Genomic DNA, 18,755 nt, shown 5'->3' on the forward strand with positions numbered 1-18,755 from the left:
TCTCTGTCTAGTCCTGGCTGTCCTGGAACTCACTCTGTAGACCAGGCTGGCCTCGAACTCAGAAATCCCCCTGCCTATTTCCCCATACGTGACCAACTGCCATGCTGAACTCAAGATGGGGAGAAACGCAATGAGCAAGAAAGCTGACCTGTGAAAGAGTTGAGTTTTACATTTTTCACTATTTATGGAAGGAGTTTTGATGCATTCACAAAAGTAAGATAGTATAATGAAGCCTGTGTATTAGTTACTCAATATAAACTGTTAAGTTTTGATGACTTTATGCATCCAGGATGTGGTAGTTTGGATATGCTTGGCCCAGGGAGTAGCACTAATAGGAGATAGTTAGAGTAGGTGAGGCATTTGTTGGAGGAAACATGTCACTGTAGGAGTGGGCAATGAGACCTGCCTTCTAACCATATGGGAGACAACCTTCTTCTAGAGGCCTTCAGATGAAGATGCAGAACTCTCCGCTTCTCCTGCACCATGCCTGCCTGGATGCTGCCATGCTCCTACCTTGATGATAATGGACTGAACCTCTAAACCTGTAAGCCAGCCCCAATTAAATGTCTTTATAAGAGTTGCCTTGATCATGGTATCTGTTCACAGCAGTAAATTCTAACAGAGACACAGGAGTTGGGGTGGAGGGTCTGAAATATGTAAATTCATGCATTTATATGCTTTTACAGAACTGTGATCTTCATTATGGACAGAAATGCATGTCTTCAGAGTTAACTAAATAAGACCAATGTATCTGAAGCCCTTTAGCAAAGTGCCAATGTATTAGTCAGGGTTCTCTAGAGACTATTTATCTGTCTGTATGGCTGGCTGCCTGGCTGACTGTCTGTCTGTCTGTCTATCTACAGAATTGGAAATTTATTACAATGATTTACAGGCTGCAGTCCAGCTAATCCAACAATAGCTGCCTATCTGACAGAAGGTCTAAGAATTCAGTAGTTGTTCAGCCCATAAGCTGGATGTCTCAGCTAGTCTTCAGTATATACCGGAATCCTGAAGAACTAGCTTCTAATGCCAGTAAAGGATGAGACTTGCTGTGGATGTGAGAGCAAGCAGACAAAAAGAAAAAAAATTGTTCTTCCCTGTCCTTACATAGGCTTCCAGCAGAAGGCATGGACCAGATTAGAGGTAGGTTTTCCCAGTGCAAAAGAGCTGAAATAAAGGTATGTTTTCCTATCTCACAGATACAGATTAGAAATACATTTTCCTATTTCAAATTAAGCAAAAATCTCTCACAGTTGTACCCTTCATTTGGGAATGTAAGTTAATTCCAGATATAGTTGACAAAGAAGAATAGTCATCACTGCCAGGTACAAAATAAGATGTCAAAGATACTCAAACTCCATATACTACCATTATATACAGAAATGCATCTGCTACATACATATGTTTTCAAGGCTCAACTCTTCCCGTTCTTCTTACCTGCACTGTAACATCTTGAAACAATTCATTCTTTAAATGGAATATTTGCCAGGTGGTGGTGGCACACACCTTTAATCCCAGCACTTGGGAGGCAGAGGCAGGTGGATTTCTGAGTTCAAGGTCAGCCTGGTCTACAGAGTGATTTCCAGGACAGCCAGGGCTACAAAGAGAAACCCTGTCTCTGTCTCGAAAACAAACAAACAAACAAACAAACAAAAACCAAATAAATGGGATATTCATATTCCTTCTATAACAAGACAAAACTCCTTTCCCTTTTTATATGGCAATGCTGACATTATATTGTTAATATTAAAATATGCACTTCACATTTGGAATATGAAGAAAAGACAGGAGCTTCATTATACTATTTTGCTCTTGGGAATGGGTGAAAACACCTTTGATGAACAAGGAAAAACACAAAAACACAAGTTTCTGTTGTCTGATGTGGGTGGCAGAAACCAAATAATATGTGTCTGCTAAAAGAATAGGAAGTGTTATTAATTAACTCATGAGTCACCAGCACACCACATGTGCATGTGGAGGTCAGAGACCAACTTTCAGGAGCCTTCTCCCTCTTTCCACAGTGATTCTAGAGATTGAACTCAGGGCCTTAGAGAATCTCCCTGTATAGCCCTGGATGGATGACCTGGACCCCTCTGTAGATCTGAGTGGCCTGTAGTTTAGAGGTATCATCTTGGCTCCATAGTAATAGTATTAAAGACTTGTACCTGGATGCCTGGCCCTCCAGCTTCATTGTGTCTTGGTGAAATCGTGTGTCCTGTGACTGCTGGATAACGACAAAATAGTAGGTCTTGCTGAAAGTAAGTTCATCAAGTGAACTCCAATTTTTCTTAAATCCAGCTATACTTTTCATAAGAGTCTAGTATTTACAAGGTAAAAATATATGCTAAAAAAAAAAAAAGTGAACTCCCCCTTCTCCCTCTTCTTTTCCTCCTCCTCCGGAAGGGACTGGAGTATTTCACAGGAAACAAAAATGTCTGAGAAGAACAGAACCCTCTCCTCAAAGGCTGTTTGGGCATTTTGTTTTCAGAAAGCCCTCCCACAGAGCCAGTCTCTGCTAGCTAGTGCTTGGGGCTGGACAAGATGTCTAAAGGAGGTACATTATTCAGAATAGCACACAATATTGAAACTTTGAGACTACATACTTCTGTCATGGAATACACTGTGTCAGTACTGTGGTACCTTGATTACAAATAATGAAAGGCTGAAATTAGTGTTGAAAGATAAGGAAGAAAGTACTAAACCAGAATGGAGATCTAAGGCTTTGGAAAGCTGCAGGAAGAAATTTATAGAATACAAGAAAACTTTTTCTATTTCCCTTCCACTTGGAATTCAAGTAGGGTGCACTTTTTATTAACCAACACCTGTTTTGCTTTGTTTTCTTAACCAAAAAAGCAAATGGTTAGATTTTTCCACACAAACATAGTAAAGGTGAAAGTGCAGTTTAAAAAAAGAGAAAGAAAAAAAGAAACCATATGCTAGTTTTATTTATTTACATTAGTTTTTTTTTTCCTTCTTATTTTCTTGTTCGAAAGATGAAACCAACGGCCTCAAACATGCTGGGCCAGAACTGAAGTAAATGTTATTTTAAACTCAACATGGTTTTCCTTAAATGACTGCTTAAAGAAAACTTTCAGATCATTTAAGGAAAACTAGTCTTCACTGATTAGCATCATGGGATTTGAAGAGGAAGGCTTAGGTTAGAAAAATAGGTTCTTTGGGGCTACAGACCTAACTCAACAGTCAAGAGTGAGGGCTGGAGCCCAGGCACCAAGTTTGTTCTCAGCATCCACATCCAGTGGCTCACAACTATTTGTTAACTCCAGCAACTAGAGGATCAATACTTTCTTCTGGTCTCCACAGGCACCTTCCAGACTTGAGTGCACATATTCACACACACACACATACACACAGACACACACACACACAGACACACACACACACACACACAGAGAGAGAGAGAGAGAGAGAGAGTTAAAAATGTGGCATATGCTTTTAATCCTAGTGTTCCGGAGGCAGAATAAGGTGGATCTCTGTGCGTTCTAGGCCAGTTTGATATACATAGTGACTTCCAAGCCAGCCAGGGCTACTCAGCAGTGAGAACTGTCTTAAAAACAATAACAACAACAACAACAATAACAACCACAAAAGAAAAACAGGTTGCAGAAAAAAAAAATCCATTTCATTTTTTTTGTTGTTGTTCATGAATTTGGGGGACGGATGCTTGGGATAAAACTGAGGCTTTTGCCACGCACACTTTGTGTGACGGCGGTATTTGAGGCGTAAACTTCAAGGAAAGTCAGTCTCCTGCCTCCACATTGTCGCCTGGCACCCCAAACTCAGAGGTAGCCCAGATATGTCCTCGTACTTGTGTGCTAGGGGCTCACCAAGATATCATTTCTTTACAACTAGCAAGAGAAAATTCGGACTTTGCTTTCTGACCTTCACCAATGTTCCAACATCCTAGTCAAACCCTGACTTGGAATGTTAAGCCATTCTAACTGCCTCCAGCATTGTGGGTAGGGCACTGAAGCTCACAGAATGAGAGACTTATCCCAGCACAAAGTCAAGTAAAATCCTCATTCTCAGTTATGTACTACAGCTGAACCACTCCTAAGAATTAGCAAGAGACTGTCTCTACTTCCCCAAAAGATTAGCATAGTGGGCGCTTTACCTAGGATGGGCGGGACCTTAATTTGAGAGTGTATGTGTGAGAGCATTGAGCGTTCTAGATTGAACATTTTAGATTAAACAGTCTGCATTCAGCATTCGGACTCCCTTCCGCTCGGACTAGAACCAGAGCTTAGGTGGACTAGGGCTTAGATTCATGTAGTCCAGCCCCCCCTCCCCACACCCCCCCTCCGGGCCCAGAGCACTTGGGTGGGGGGGGGTGCAGCACCAGTCGAGATTCAAGAGATTGAGCATTCGAGATTCGAACATTCAACATTGAAGATTCAGCATTGAGGACTCGAGATTCAAGCCTCTATTCTCCTGGCTGGAGCACCCGCAGCCTCCTGAGACTCTGGCCAGGACCATGTAGCCTGAACATAACTCGGAGCCCGAGAGTGCTTCGCCAGTCCAGAGGAGATGGCTGCTGTTTTAGACCTAGTGTGTTTTAGGTGTTCTCAGATGTACCTCGACTACTGAGCTGCCAGATTTTTCATTTCTCTTTTGCAATGATTGTAAAAGCCTCATGTCATTTTTAAAGAAATACGCTCAGACCTTACACCACTCGTGTCTAGTCTGTTTGACAAAGCCGAATCCCGTGCACACCTGGCCAGAACCCATTGTCCCGCGGAACAAGGGACCCCGTAAGAAATCCCAGTCCATGGCAGGCTTTTATTAGAAATATGAAATATTTTCTTCAGAGTAAAGGGTTTCAATGTGGCATTCTTTTTTTTTTTAATCACGTCTGATGGTCATGTGCCAACAACATAATGAGGTTTGTTGGAGTCGCATGTCCCAATGGCACCAGATCCAATAATCACACTTATGAACCAAAAAAAAAAAAAAAAGACATTTTTATACACACTTGCAATTGCAGCTTTGCTGTCATTCCTTCCTCTTCCTCACTGTCTCCTCTAGGTTCCTTGCTCCTCCATCCTCCCCATTTGCTCATCCTTTCCTTAGACATCCCCTTCTTCGACTTTAGCACAAATATTTATTGAATTCCTAATATGAGCAAAGAGACTGGGCTAAGTGCTATGGAAGGAGCAAATGGCCCAAAATGTAGTGAATATAGTTTGCATCACAAGACTCAGTACACCTGAGCAGGGAGAAGATGCAGGTAATTGACATACAGTGTTCCAAGTCGTAAAATAAATGTAGGTACTGAAAGAAGTGTGAGCTGTGTTTGATAACAAAAACAAAGTAGAAAACAGAAGCTATGGTTTAAATTGAGGGCAAAAGATATGTATAATTAAATGGTTGTGGTCCTCAGCTGTCTTCAGAGTGGTCCAAAGTGGTGGTTGTAGATTGAGAGAACAAAGTGGTCTTCAGGGGATTATGTCTGCTATAGGGTTGGCATACTCAAGTATAATTGCCATCTTGTATGTCTGTGGAGGGAGGGGGCAGTCTTTTCCATGAGGTTTTTCTCTACTTGGAATCTAAGATAACTACAGATTTAGCACAATGATTTATCTCTGTCCCCTCTGCATTAAAGGTGGATAAGATAGATTAGACAAACACTCCTTGAATGATTAATGTAATGACTCGAACAGTTAAGCAGATAACCCAACATAAAAGAGACAGGCACGAGATGAAGGCGCAAATCAGGCTTTTACAAAGCTTTGTGTTGTTCTGTGAGTCCAAGTGTGCAGCCCATGTTTTTAGAAAAAGCAACTATCAATAAATGACTGTTTTGGGCCCAGCTTCAGGAGCTGCCTCCCTCAAGGCATCTGTGGAATGGTACCTGTGGAAGGGGCTAGCATATGGGTAGTCCAACAGACTGTTTAGAGAAGCCTTTCATAAGGAAGCCAGAATAACAGGTGTCAAATCATGCTCTTCTCTAACATATTGGCTTCTTTATAGAAAAATAAGCATTAGAAGGCATGCTTCCAATAAGAATAGTAAGTTTAGGAGTGGAGAGATGACTCAGCAGTTAAGAACACATACTGTTCTTGCAGAATTTGGTTCCCAGCAGCCATGTGAAGCAGGTCACGACTGCCAATGACTCCGTCTCTAGGAGAATCTGATGCCTCCACAAACACCCCACACATGTGCCTGCCCACAAACAGACACACATAAACATAATTTAAAATATTAATAATAAGTGTTAATAAATAGTAATAATATTGATTTTTGAATGTTTAATTTTTTTGTAGAAATGTTCAACACCTGCCTAACACCCTAAGGGAGATGTATCCACTTAATTTGTCTCAGAATGAATATCTCTGGATCTGCTAGAAGAGGTCAGAGAGTCACACTCTTGTTTCTGCATTTTTTCATTGTGCTGTTGTTTTGTTTTTAATTTTTTTCATCTTAGAATATTGAGTGTGCCTAGGTACCATGTTTGAGAATGTCATGTTTTGAGTCATGGCAGAAGCAACTAGTACAAAGACAAGGAAACTGAGCTTAGTCCAGCAATCTGGTCTAATCCAGACTTTTTCCAAATGGGTTTTTTATAGCTAGCCCCAGAGACAAAGATTCAAAGTGTCTGAGGTTACCCGGTATATCTTGGCTTTTGTACTGTCAAACAAACTGATCTGTAACACAGACCAGTGATAAAGCCAATAAAGCGGATCTGTGGATCCAAAAGAAAACTGCCAGCCAATGAAATTTCTCCTCCAGAGACCACAGACCTTCAATGTGTTACTACTAGGTACAGAACAAAAAGTCAGCCAATGGAGTCCATTTAGGAGTCTTCCTGCTCATTTTCCCTTAATTTCCCTGTATCAAAAGGAGATTAGACTGGGTGAAAGACCTGAAAAGCCTGATCCTCCCATGTCATACTCGGAAAGACAACAATGTAGTAGCTAAAATGTCAGAGGCCACTGAATTATATGTGCCAAAATGGAAAAGAATAATTTGCAAGAACTTAAATGTTAACTTCTCTGTAAAAAACAAAGACAAAAGTTATTGAGGTATTAGGAGCAGGAAACAAAAACTAAAACATAGCTTTCTACTTCAAAAATAGGTAAGGATGCAAAACTACACTCACACACAGACACTTTCGAATCTCAGGGAACTCAATGAAAATGAGTAGTACTTAACATATACAGGCTCAGAACCCTCTTCTTAGGTTTTAACACAGGAGTCAGGCAGCTGCTAATGCTAAATGCAGGACATAGACTCTGTGATGGTTTGAATGAGGATGATCCCCATAGGCTCAGACATTTGAATACTTGGTCCACAGTTGATTGAACTCTTTGGGAAGGATTAGAGGGTGTGGCTTTGTTGGAGGAGGTGTGCCACTGGGGTCAGGCTTTGAGGTTTCAAAAACCCTTGCCATTTCCACTTAGCTCTTTGCCTTGTACTGTGAATCAAAACGTAAGCTCTCAGCTACTGCTCCAGGACTATGACTGTCTGCCTGCTGCCATGCCCCGGCCATGATGGTCATGGATTCTAACCACTTAGAACCACAAATCCCAAATTAAATGGTTCCTTTTATAAGTTACCTTGGTCATGGTATGTTGTCAGTGTTGAGGTCTGTCCACCCAGCATAGCTGTAGCCATTTTGTTCCATGTCTGCCAGCTATTTCATACTGTTGCTGTAATATGCCTGCAAGTCATCGACATAGAAAAAGAACCTGACTCAGAGCAGCGTCATGCTGACCACATACCCTGTTATGAGGTTTGTTAGTCTTAAAACATTCCACAACTATAAGCTTCAGGTAGGACCCATCAAATTAAAAGTCAATATGAACTGTTTTATGTAAAATGGCTTGAGTCAGGGCTGACCACTGGGAATTACTTCCAGCACTTGTGTATGAGCTCATTGTGTAATTTTGCAGTTTTAACCTTTTTAAGCTGACATAGTCTCAGGCCCCATATTCTAAGCCAAGGTTCTCTACTCGGTCAGTCTTAGGTTGTGTGTTCAATAAATCATCCCTGTCTGACTAAGGTCAGTGTTTGTGTGGTTTGTGTGGTGACTCTTGGATCTCAACCATCAAGGCAATAGAAAAGTAACCAAAACGGACTCCTATAGTATGCATTCTATCTGAAGCCAATTCTCTTCTTGGCTGGGCATGGTAGCATAGGAGGCAGAGATCTCTATGAGTTTAAAGCTAGCTTGGTCTATATAGTGAGTTCCAGGTCAGTGAGGGACTTGTAATGAAACTCTATCAAAACCACAAAACAAACAAAAACAAACAAAAAAAACAAAACAAAACAGAAAAACCCCTTTTATATAGATTTTTGAGGACGTTATTCACTATAGTTGGTGCCACAAACCTGGGATAGTGTGGCCTAAAAATGAGGCATACTAAAGTTTCATGCAATAGCCAACTTTACTCAGAGCCTCAGACAATTTATACTCTGAGGGTTAAGAAGAGTCACCTGAGTAAAGGGTACAATCAATCACAAGGTCATGCGGCAAAAACATGTTTTTCCAAAGAAGCTTATAAACAAGTAACAATATCCAGCTGTGATGAATCCTCTGGAGTAAGCTCACTCCTACCTGCTATAACACGAGGGGCATGAAATCACATCTCAAAACCAATTTTGTGTTTTTGAAGAAACTTAGGTCACAAGACTCTTGTCTTGTTTTCTTCGAGTTTTCGCATAAGCATTCAGAATTCCTCTTGAAGGACTCCACTGCTAGACCAAGTCCCAACAGTTAGCAAATATTGTTGCCCTTGTGACATTGTTAGGAAGATTTTAATACATATATTAAAGTGGTTTGGGGGTGTGTTTGCTTTTGATATTTCTGATTTTTAAATAGAGTCTCATATTAACTAGCTCAAAGTGTCCTTGAATTCTGTATGAATCAAGGATATCCTTGAACTCCTTATCCTCCAGTCCCTACTTACTAAGTGCTGGGATTATAGGTGCATGCCACCATGCCCAACTCCATCTTTACTATCAAGGCAGTTGACTCTCTCATGTAGTGAGGAGTTGGAAGGAAGGGTAGTTGGAGAGTTGAAGAGTTCAGGGACTCAGTGATGTCCTTCCTTTCTGACCTCTGCACTGCCATCCTTATGTTTGTCTTAAGGGCAATCCTCTTATCTAGCAACAGGATGAAAGTAGCTGTATTTAAGAGGAATGGGGGCCAGACCTCTTGGATCAGTGGTCCTCACTCAGCAGTAGCAAGAAAGATGCTTGGAGAAAAAAAACAACCTCAGAAAGAAAATCTTTTTTTAAAATCCTTTATTATAAAGTTGATAAAACTGAAAAACAAATGTTAAATATGGCTGCCCCAAATAACTAATGTAACAGTCAATACTTAAACTTTCTCTTCACACATTAGCATTATAGGCCTGGTAATGTAGCTCAGTAATGGTGTGCTGCTAGACCAGAGTGCCTGACGCCCTAAGTTCAATCCCTGGCACTAGGGGCAGGGAGGAAGAAGAAAAAGGCAAAACATTTGTTCTGCATATATATATATATATCCTTCTACTGGGTAACTTTTTACAGTGTGTCATTCTTTCTAAAAGTATATTACGTTGATCATAATTCATTCCAATTGATTCTGATGTTAACAATGGTTGTAATGTACTCCGAGACAGAGATTTTGATCACCTGAGGGAATTCCCACTTTGCCTCAATGAAAAGTGCTCACACAGTTCCGTGGCACTCTTCAGGGGTTACCTCCAGACCTCACAATGCTTCATCCTTTCCTCCGAAAGTGTAAGCGGCTTACAAACTCTCTGAGCTTCAGAAGGAAAGAGGAGTTGCCCACACTGTCCTTCCAGCTCCCGAACGCCCCGCGCAGGCTGTCATGATAACCATCTTTGGTGGGGCTGAGGTCTGCTCTGGCTGGCTTTAAATCATTGTCCTTTGTCCATCTCTCTCTCCAGGAATCTTTCAATTTTCTAAAATAACTTTCTTTTTCAGACTCTTCCTTCCATACTCCTTCTCCTTTCTTTAAGGCCGTCAATTCAGCTTTAAGTAAGTTTCTGTGAATTTTCCAGTGGGTTTTTGAATCGTAATTTAGCCCTTTAACAAGGACGGTTTTGCCCAAGCCTCTTCTCAAAATCTCTTCATTCAGATTCACGTTAAAAAATCCACCCTTGAATAAAGAGGAAGAAGCAGACTACTTAGGAAGTGACTGCTGTGATTATTACACCCATAACATCTTATTTACCTTAAAATGCAACAATTTTATTTTATTTTCTTAGAGACAGCAAGAAAAGAAAAAAAGAAAAAACAAAAACAGACAAAAAAATAAAAAAGCCACCACAAACACCACCAACCAAAAAACATGTAACACAAAGGTCACATGTTGGTAATCCTAGCATTTGTGAGGCTGAGGCAGGAGGATTACTGACTTATTCAAGTCCAGATTGAACTACAAAAAGGAGATACTGTTTTGAACAAAATGGTAACAATAAAAAGACAGAACATGGACCCAGCATCCATGCAAAAAGCTAGGCATGGCAGTTTAGGCTCATAATCCGAGTGCTGGGAGGCAGAGACAGGTGAATCCCTGATGTCACTGTCCAGCCAGCTGAAAGGTGAGTAGATGATCTCTAGGTTCAGAAAGAGAAGGTAAAGGGGCAGGGTAATGAGGAAAACACCTGACATCAAACTCTGGCCTTCACACATGCACACACAAGAGCTCACACCTGTGTACACATGAGCCTACCCTACACACACACACACACACACACACACACACACACACACACACCAGCAGCAACAACAACAAAAAGGTTGATGACCCCAAATCAGCTATTGCTAAATTGAAAGATTTTATTTTTTGATATACTACATTCACACAAGCCTCACTCAAAGTCAACTGATTCTCATTGATCTCTAATGCAAAGAAGCATAGAAATGATGAAGTATACAAAGGTGCTATTAATTCTCTTGGCTTTGTAGAGAGCACAAGATTTGCACATTGAGAGCCCACAGCAAAATAAAGTAGACTAAAAACTAACAGGTGAACAAGTCCCAATGAACTGAACAGCATTAAATTGTTAGCTTCAAAGTCTCCAGGTAGCTTTCTTGTTTGTTTGTTTGTTTGTTTTTGTTTTTTTTTGTGCCCTCTTGTATGCCGGAGTATAACTTTCATGCCTAGTACCTGGAGAAGCCAGAAGAAGGCATCAGATTTCTTGGAACCAGAGTTATAGCTGTAAGCCTCTACTTGAGGGCTATGTCCTCTGCAACAATAGTCACTATCCTTAAATGTTGAGCAATTTCTCCAGCCCCAGGTATGTACATTTTAAAAGTACCTACTCCACATAATTCTTGAATCTTTACCTTAAAATTTTCATTTCTGGAATATCCCACTTTTAATCAAATCAATAAATGATTCCCCCCTGTTAAAGTAACTTTTATCCTCTTGTAGTAATTGTCATATCTAAGGCTTACTGTCTCAGCCTGATAACCTAGGCCTAGTCCTAGAGGCTTCTAGTTTTCATACAATCTTATCTAGTCCTAGAATATTTCAGCCTCTGAGACTACCTGATGAATAAGCTCACCCTTTCTTGTTCTTTCTGAACTCTGGCTACCAAGTTCACCTCAGATGTTTAGGCTCAAACTCCACTCCAAACTGACAGATTCAATCTGTATTCACTCTTGGCTTCTGACTTTTTGCTCTGCTTGGCCTCAAACTAACTTTGATAACATGTTCTAATCTTCTGGCTCCTTCACATTCTCTGGCTTGTTCTGTCTTCTTCACCTGTGTCTAGCTTGTTCTCTCTCTGAAACCAGTCTCTGTACAACTGTCAAAGAAACCCCCACCCCCTTGCACTATTCTAAGTAGCTTCCCTTTCTTCTCTCTTCTCCTGAGAGTTTAGCACATCCTATTCTGTCAAATCTTTCTCTGATTTATCACTTTGTCAGCCACCCAATTAGACATCATGACTGTTTCCTTCTACAAACTTTACCTTTATTGTTTGGGATTACAGGTGTGTACTAAAGGTGTGTCTGTATTCCAGCCAAAGGGATTTAAGGTGTGTGCTGAGACACACTATAACTAGAAACAAGTTTTTCCAGTACATAACATAACCTTGGGGTTCACAGTATGACTGAGTATCCTGCAACACTCCCCATAGGAATTCTTAGGAATAAAGCAGATCCTGGCTTATTCTAACAAAGCTAATGAGAACCAAGTATTGATAGCTTCATTTCAAAGTAAGTCACAGGGATGGAGAGATGACTAAGCAGGTCAAGAGTGTTTGCTGATCTTGGGAAGGACTGGAGTTCAGCTCCTAACACCCCACCCACATAGGGAAGTTCAGAACTGTGTGTATCTCCAGCTCTAGGAAATCCAACACCCTCTTCTGGTGTCTGTCTGCGGTCTACATATGTGCATAAACACATGTAGACACACATAAGAGTGCACACCTGTGTGCACATGAGCCTTTTGTCATCATGAACCCAAATTTACTGTGCCTAGAGAAATAATGTTTTCTTTTTAATTTTGTATTAAAGCTTTGTTCTTTTCCCAAGGATTACTTAGTTTTGTAGAATCTTAGAAAATATTTCCTTGTTTAAGCCAGGAACTTTGACGTCAAACAATTTGAAGTTATAGATTAACTTCACATTAATTGTGATTTACTTTTTTAAAATGTGTATGTGTCTGTGTGTGAATGTGTGTTTGTGCATCTGTGTGATTATGTGCACATGTGTGTGTGCTTGTGTGTGTGCTTGTGTGTGTGTGTGTGTGTGTGTGTGTGTGTATGTACCTGCATGCACATGGATGAGCCTGCTGCATAGACGCCTTCTGTGTTGGAGTTATAAGTATATATAAACACTGGCCTGTTACCTGTCATGTGGGTGCTAGGATCCATCTCTGGTTCACATGATTGTGAGGGAGGCACTTGTTTTGTTATGTTGTACTTTCTTAGGATTTGTTTTTATGTATATTTGTCCCCGTTTTAAACATTCTATAATCCCATTTTCTTGAGCCAAACCAAATAACTAAGTTCCAGTCTCACACATTAGTAGAATTCAAGCAGGAGAAGTAACTGAATCACATAATGTGTACAGCATGGTTGTTCACACTGGAAACAATGTAAGGATGTGGAATGAAGGTGGGCTTTTGAGCCAGGAAGAACTCTCCCTTTGGTTAGTCTTGGTAAGAGCATCACCACCCCTTAGAGTCCTACCAGCATCCCCACATTTTAGTTTCAGTATACATGAAGTAACGTGTATGGCATTTACTTTTCCAGCTTCTGTGTGTGAGCACACAGGATATTGGAGCAGATGGAGCAGTATTTACCTGCGGAAACATCCTTGTTCTCTGCAGAAGACTTTGTTCTAGTTGCCAAGCGACACTTTTGAAACGACTTCTAGTAACAATGTGATCTAAGAACTCAAGCATATGTAAATATGTAGGGATGACCCTTTATTTAGCAATGACCAAAATTGTTAGTAATTTGAAAGTTTTTCTCCTTTCTTTATAACTTCCTTTTTTGTATCTTATTTGCTTACTTCTTCTTCTTCTTCTTTTTTTTTTTCTTTTTTGAGACAGGGTTTCTCTGTGTAGCTGTCCTGGGACTTGCTCTGTAGACCAGGCTGGCCTTGAACTCACAGAGATCCACCTATCTCTGGCTCCACAGTGCTGGGATTAAAGGTGTGCATCATCACCATCTGGCTATTTTTATTATTTTTTAATCAACATGTATTTGTAATTTATGTGTACAAGTGTTTGCTTGCATGTATGTATATGCAAACCCTGTATGCCTAGTGCGCTCATAGGTCAGAAGAGGACACTGGATCCCTGGAACTTCAGTTACAGACCTTTTTAAGATGCCATGTGGTTGTTGGGAACCAAACATAAGTCTTCTACAAAGGTAGTAAATGTTCTTAACCAGTGAACCTTCCCTCCAGCCCTATTTTTTTAGTCATTTAATTTAAGAAATATTTGTTTATCCTACTTTTATTTATGTATGTGTGTGCATGCACCCAAGGAGCCTGAGGAGTTTGATCCTGTGGAGCTGGAGTTAAAGGTGCTTGTCAGCTGCTTATGTGGGTGCTGGGAATCAAACTCGCATCCTTTAGAAGGACAATGGGAACTCTTAAACACTTGAGCCATCTTTTCAAACATCCCCAAGCTTTAGTGTTTAATGTTTAAAATTAAGTGCATGTTTGTGTCAATGCACATGAGTACAGTGCCCCCTGAGGTCAGAATAGGGAACTGGATCTCCTGCAACTGGACTTAAAAGTGGTTGTGAGCTGGAAAGTGGGTGTTACGAATTGAACCCAAGTCCTCTGGAAGACCAGCAAGAGCTCTTAATTGCTTGAGCCACCTCTCCAGCCCCTTTATAAATCCTGACTAAAATAAATATCGACAAATTTTTACAATGAAGTTTATATATGAAATCCCTTGTTCTTTACATATAACTATGATTAGCAATTTGAAAAGATTCAAAATGTTAATTAAATGTTTACTTATATTAAGAATAAAAGAAGTTCAGTAATTTCTTCACACTAACCTTGTTTACTAAAAGGTAGCAAAAGAGTGCTGAATTCTCCTTTCCAAGGAGCTGGAACCATAGCAGCTGGGAAGGTTTCAGCTCTTCCTGTAACCACATCTTACCGGCTTCAGTGAGTTCTACTCCAGCCAGTTTAACCAGCAAAACTCCAGATGGTTCTTCTAAGAAAGTAATAGAGAAAGCAATTTAGCTTCAAGGGCAGAACACAATGCAAAGTCCAGTCATTTCTCTCCAAGCCTCAGAAACATAGAAAAATGCATTGTAGTTCTTTATAAATACTCAACTTTAAACTTAGGACCACTTATTTTTATAAAATTTCTTTTAAAATAATACAAGTACAGCCAGCCTTTAATCCCCATACTCAAGAAACAGAGGCACCTGGATCTTTGTGAGCTTGGTCTACATAAGGAGTTCAGGACCAGGCAGGCTTCCCTGTACTGAAGGGAAGAAAGAAAGAAAGAAAGAAAGAAAGAAAGAAAGAAAGAAAGAAAGAAAGAAAGAGAGAAAGAGAGAGAAAGAAAGGGGAGAGAGAGAGAGAGAGAGAGAGAGAGAGAGAGAGAGAGAGGAACAACAAAACCCCAAAAACAAACAAAAATTCTCATACAAGTATAGAACAGGGTAATTCTAAAACCCATTTGATTATGCTCCATAACAGAAAAGATATAGCCAACTTCACCTTCTGTAACATCTCAGAGCTGTTTCTATGCATAGATCAATAATGCAGCTTATGATATGGTTACTGGTACAAGTAGAACTACAGAAATTGCCTTCCTGTTTCAATAAACTTGTTAGTTAGTTTTTTGTTTGTTTGTTTTTCTTTTCTTTTTTTTTTTTTGGATAGGTTTTCTCTGTGTATCCTTGCTGTCCTGGAACTAGCTTTGTAGACCAGGCTAGCCTTTAATTCACAGACATCTGCCTGTTTCTGCCTCCCAAGTGGTGGGGTTAAGGGCATGGACCACCATTACCCAGCTGTTAACTACTTAAGGAAACCATCTTCCCATCCAAATAAAGACTGTCTATGTCAACATTATACCTTTTGGTTTAATTTTTTGATTATGTGTATCTGTGTGAATATTCAATTTTGGTCAAATATATATATATATATATATAATATATAAATTGCATGAATGTGTGAGGGTGGTCATTGAAGCCAGAAGGAAGCATTAGATTCCCATAGCCAGAGTTATAAGCCTTTCAACATGGTCCTGGAAATCAAACTCAGGTCTTCTGTAACAGCAGGACACTCTCTTAACCACTGAGCCATCGCCCAGTGATTACTTCAAAATAAAAATAAAAACATTTTGCACAACTGACTTCCAAACAAGACTTTACCAACTCATAATCAAGACAACATAATATGAAGATTATATATTACTCAAGTCCTTGAAAATACTTTATCAACTTAACTTTAATAATTATTTAACTTATTAACTAATTATTTTTTCAGAAGACAGGCTCACTCTGTGTGAGCTTCTAGGCTCCTAGGCTCAAGTGACCTTCTACTTGATTGTGGAACTGTGACTACAAACCACTCTGATTAGCTTGGGATATTACTTCAGCAAAATATTTATAACGTTACACAAAGAGATAAAAAATTAGTGTCTTTGGAAGGAAGGCCTGGTGAGATGGCTCAGTAGGTGCTATAGTTTGAATATAAATGCCCCACACAGGCTCCTGATTTCAACCTTAGTTTCCAGCTATTAGTGCCATTTGGGAAGATGTTGGACCGTCTATGAGATAGAGACTTAGTGGAGGAAGTACATCACTGTGTGGGCCTTGAGATTTAAAGCCTGGTCCAACTTCCTGGTTTCTCTCTCTACTTCTTGAGTGGTGATATAAGGTGACCAGTGAGCTCCTGCTCTGGTTATCATGTGATGCTTGACAAAGTGTGTGGTCAGCTTAATGTTTTTGGACAAGGAGAGTGCAGACAACAAAGCAGCTGACAGAGATGAGTGAGGTAAAGAGAACCTCCCTGCTCTGCCCTGAGACAATAAGTCAGGTTCTCTGAAGGGTAAGAAGAGCCCACCAATCAAAGTCCTCAGTCCTTAAAAATGCAAATTCACTTAAAAGGAAAAAGCCTAAACTCAGAATGCCAGAGAGGTTTCCAGCCTCTGGAAAGCAAGCACTTAGAGTCAGTACACGGTACTGAGTGAGACAACTGTGGTCCAAGGGGACTGGCCTACCTCTAGATGTGGCTGCAGAGTGTGGCAATGCTGTATCTCCCACACGGAGACCCCAGGAGACTTAAGATACTAGGGCTGTAAGTCATCCAACAGGGAAGGCTACAGTCTTGGAGGAGTAGACCTAGCCCAAGCCTAAGACAGAAGCTGTATGTGCTGCAGGTGCCAGGGCTGGAAGACTAGGATTTTTGAACCTAGTTGATTACATTACACATCCCAGATGGTGGACATGGAGCTGTGGGATTTGGTGTTTTCCTTTTATCGCTGCTAGAGTTTGGTTTTGCTTTGGTATCGTTTTTTATACCTTAGTTCTTCCCTTGAGTAGGAATATTTACTCTGTGCTACTGTATGTTAGAATAATCTATCTGTAAATGTGCATGTGCTCTGAGGCAGGGCGTGTGGCCTGGCTAGCTTGGAACTCACTATGTAGACCAGGCTGGACATGAACTCACACAGATCATCTGTCTCTGCTTCCTGAGTACTTGGATTAAAGACATGTGCCCCCAGGACAAGCTAGTAATTTATTTTGTTTTTTGTTTTGTTTTGTTTTGTTTTTTGCAGGTCACATTTAATAGATGACTTGAGTTTTAGAAGAGACTTTGGACTTTGAATTTCTGAAGCATGTTGAGACTATGGCTGGCCTCAAACTCACAGAGATCCACCCGCTTCGGCCTACTGAGTGCTAGGATTAAAGGCCTGCATCCATCATGACCAAGTGGGCTCTGGAATTTTAAACCTGGGTTTTACTTTCCCTGCTCTCTTTTCTTTCTGACAGTTGATGAAACATGACTGGCTAGCTAGCATCATGCTTCGGCTACCATTCCTTCCCCACCATGATGAACTGTATCCTGTTGGAATTGGAACTGAAAGCAAACCTTTCTCCTTTAAGTTTCTTTGGTCAGGTATTTTTGTCTCAGGAACATGTAAAGCAACCAAGGCAAGTAACAGTGCTCGCTGTGAGTCTGCCAGCCTGAGTTCTGTTTCCAGAACTAGAGTGAAATGAGATCCAACTCTTGGAAGCTGTCCTCTGACCTCTACAAGTGTGCTGTGGCACATGCATACCCACACGCAGATGCATACATGTCACACACACACACACACACACACACACACACACACACACACTAAAAGAAATTATATACTTAAAATATATAGAGAACTTACAAAGAGGCTAAAAATAAAAGGTTAACTTCATCTATTTCTAAGTGGAAAAAAAAAGCATTCGACTTAAAAAGATGTCCTAAGGGCTAGTGGGATGGCTCCAGGGGTAAAGGCACTTGCTGCCACCCTGACTTAAGTTTGAGCCCCAAGACCCACATGGTAGAAAGAAAAAATTGTGAGTTTTCTTGTGACCTCCATACCTATACTGTGGCACAGTACAGACACACACACACATGCACACATACACACACACACACACACACACACACATAAATAAATAAAATTGAAAGTGTAGTAGTTTTAAAACAGTTTTAGACAAGGTCTCATTGTGTTTCTCTGACCAGCCTAGACCTCTCTATGTAGACCAGGCTGCCTCAAAGTTAAAGAGATCCTCTTGCCTCTAGTTCCTGACTGTTAAGATTTAAGGCATGCACCACTTCACCTAGCAATGTGGGGTTTTTTTGTTTTTTGTTTTAAATATATCCGAATGAATTTTATTTGCAACAGTTTACATCTGTTTAGGATATAGTCTGACTAAGAATAAGACACCCTCAATTATCACACAGGAGCACTAGACATTTAAGTCACAAACCATTATTATTTCTGAAAACTTAAGGAATCATTTAGAGTACATTATTACAAGTGAATGCTCCTACAAATATATCCTTTGTATCATTTGTTTTTTAATAAAAGATGTTCTAGAACTCAGTTATGCTGATAACAGTAAACACTTTCCTTCAGACTTGGGTTTCTTCAAATCTGTCCCCTGAAATTCAGGCGAAGAAGCAACAGTGAGCAGGAAGAGTGTGTCCTTAGCAAAAAGTATTCCATACAAGCAATGTGTAACTAGATTAAGACAGAGCATGCGGCACAGGTTAGACGATGCTGTGGGGAAGGTAGTAGTAATGTGTGA

The 18,755-nt window shown here is 40.4% G+C and overlaps 1 protein-coding gene and 1 non-coding gene across 3 annotated transcripts in view; both read right to left on the reverse strand.

Annotated features, from left to right (window-relative positions):
• Positions 1–4,867: 4,867 nt before the first annotated feature.
• Positions 4,868–4,967, reverse strand: LOC116094615. Its single transcript, XR_004120233.1, has one exon. It is a non-coding gene; the product is annotated as a small nucleolar RNA U13 (small nucleolar RNA).
• Positions 4,968–9,247: 4,280 nt separating this feature from the next.
• Positions 9,248–18,755, reverse strand: part of CUNH3orf33 (chromosome unknown C3orf33 homolog) — a 15,963-nt gene continuing 6,455 nt past the window's right edge. For both annotated transcript variants that reach the window (XM_031374004.1, XM_031374005.1), the window contains exons 4-5: positions 14,502–14,662; positions 9,248–10,126 (exon numbers count right to left, since the gene is read on the reverse strand). In XM_031374004.1, the coding sequence (XP_031229864.1) occupies positions 9,725–10,126; positions 14,502–14,662 (563 nt within the window). In that variant the 3' untranslated portion in view covers positions 9,248–9,724. The remainder of the gene's footprint in view (positions 10,127–14,501; positions 14,663–18,755) is intronic.

The sequence above is a fragment of the Mastomys coucha genome, unplaced genomic scaffold (assembly GCF_008632895.1).
Source record: "Mastomys coucha isolate ucsf_1 unplaced genomic scaffold, UCSF_Mcou_1 pScaffold16, whole genome shotgun sequence".
Taxonomy (NCBI): Eukaryota; Metazoa; Chordata; class Mammalia; order Rodentia; family Muridae; genus Mastomys; species Mastomys coucha.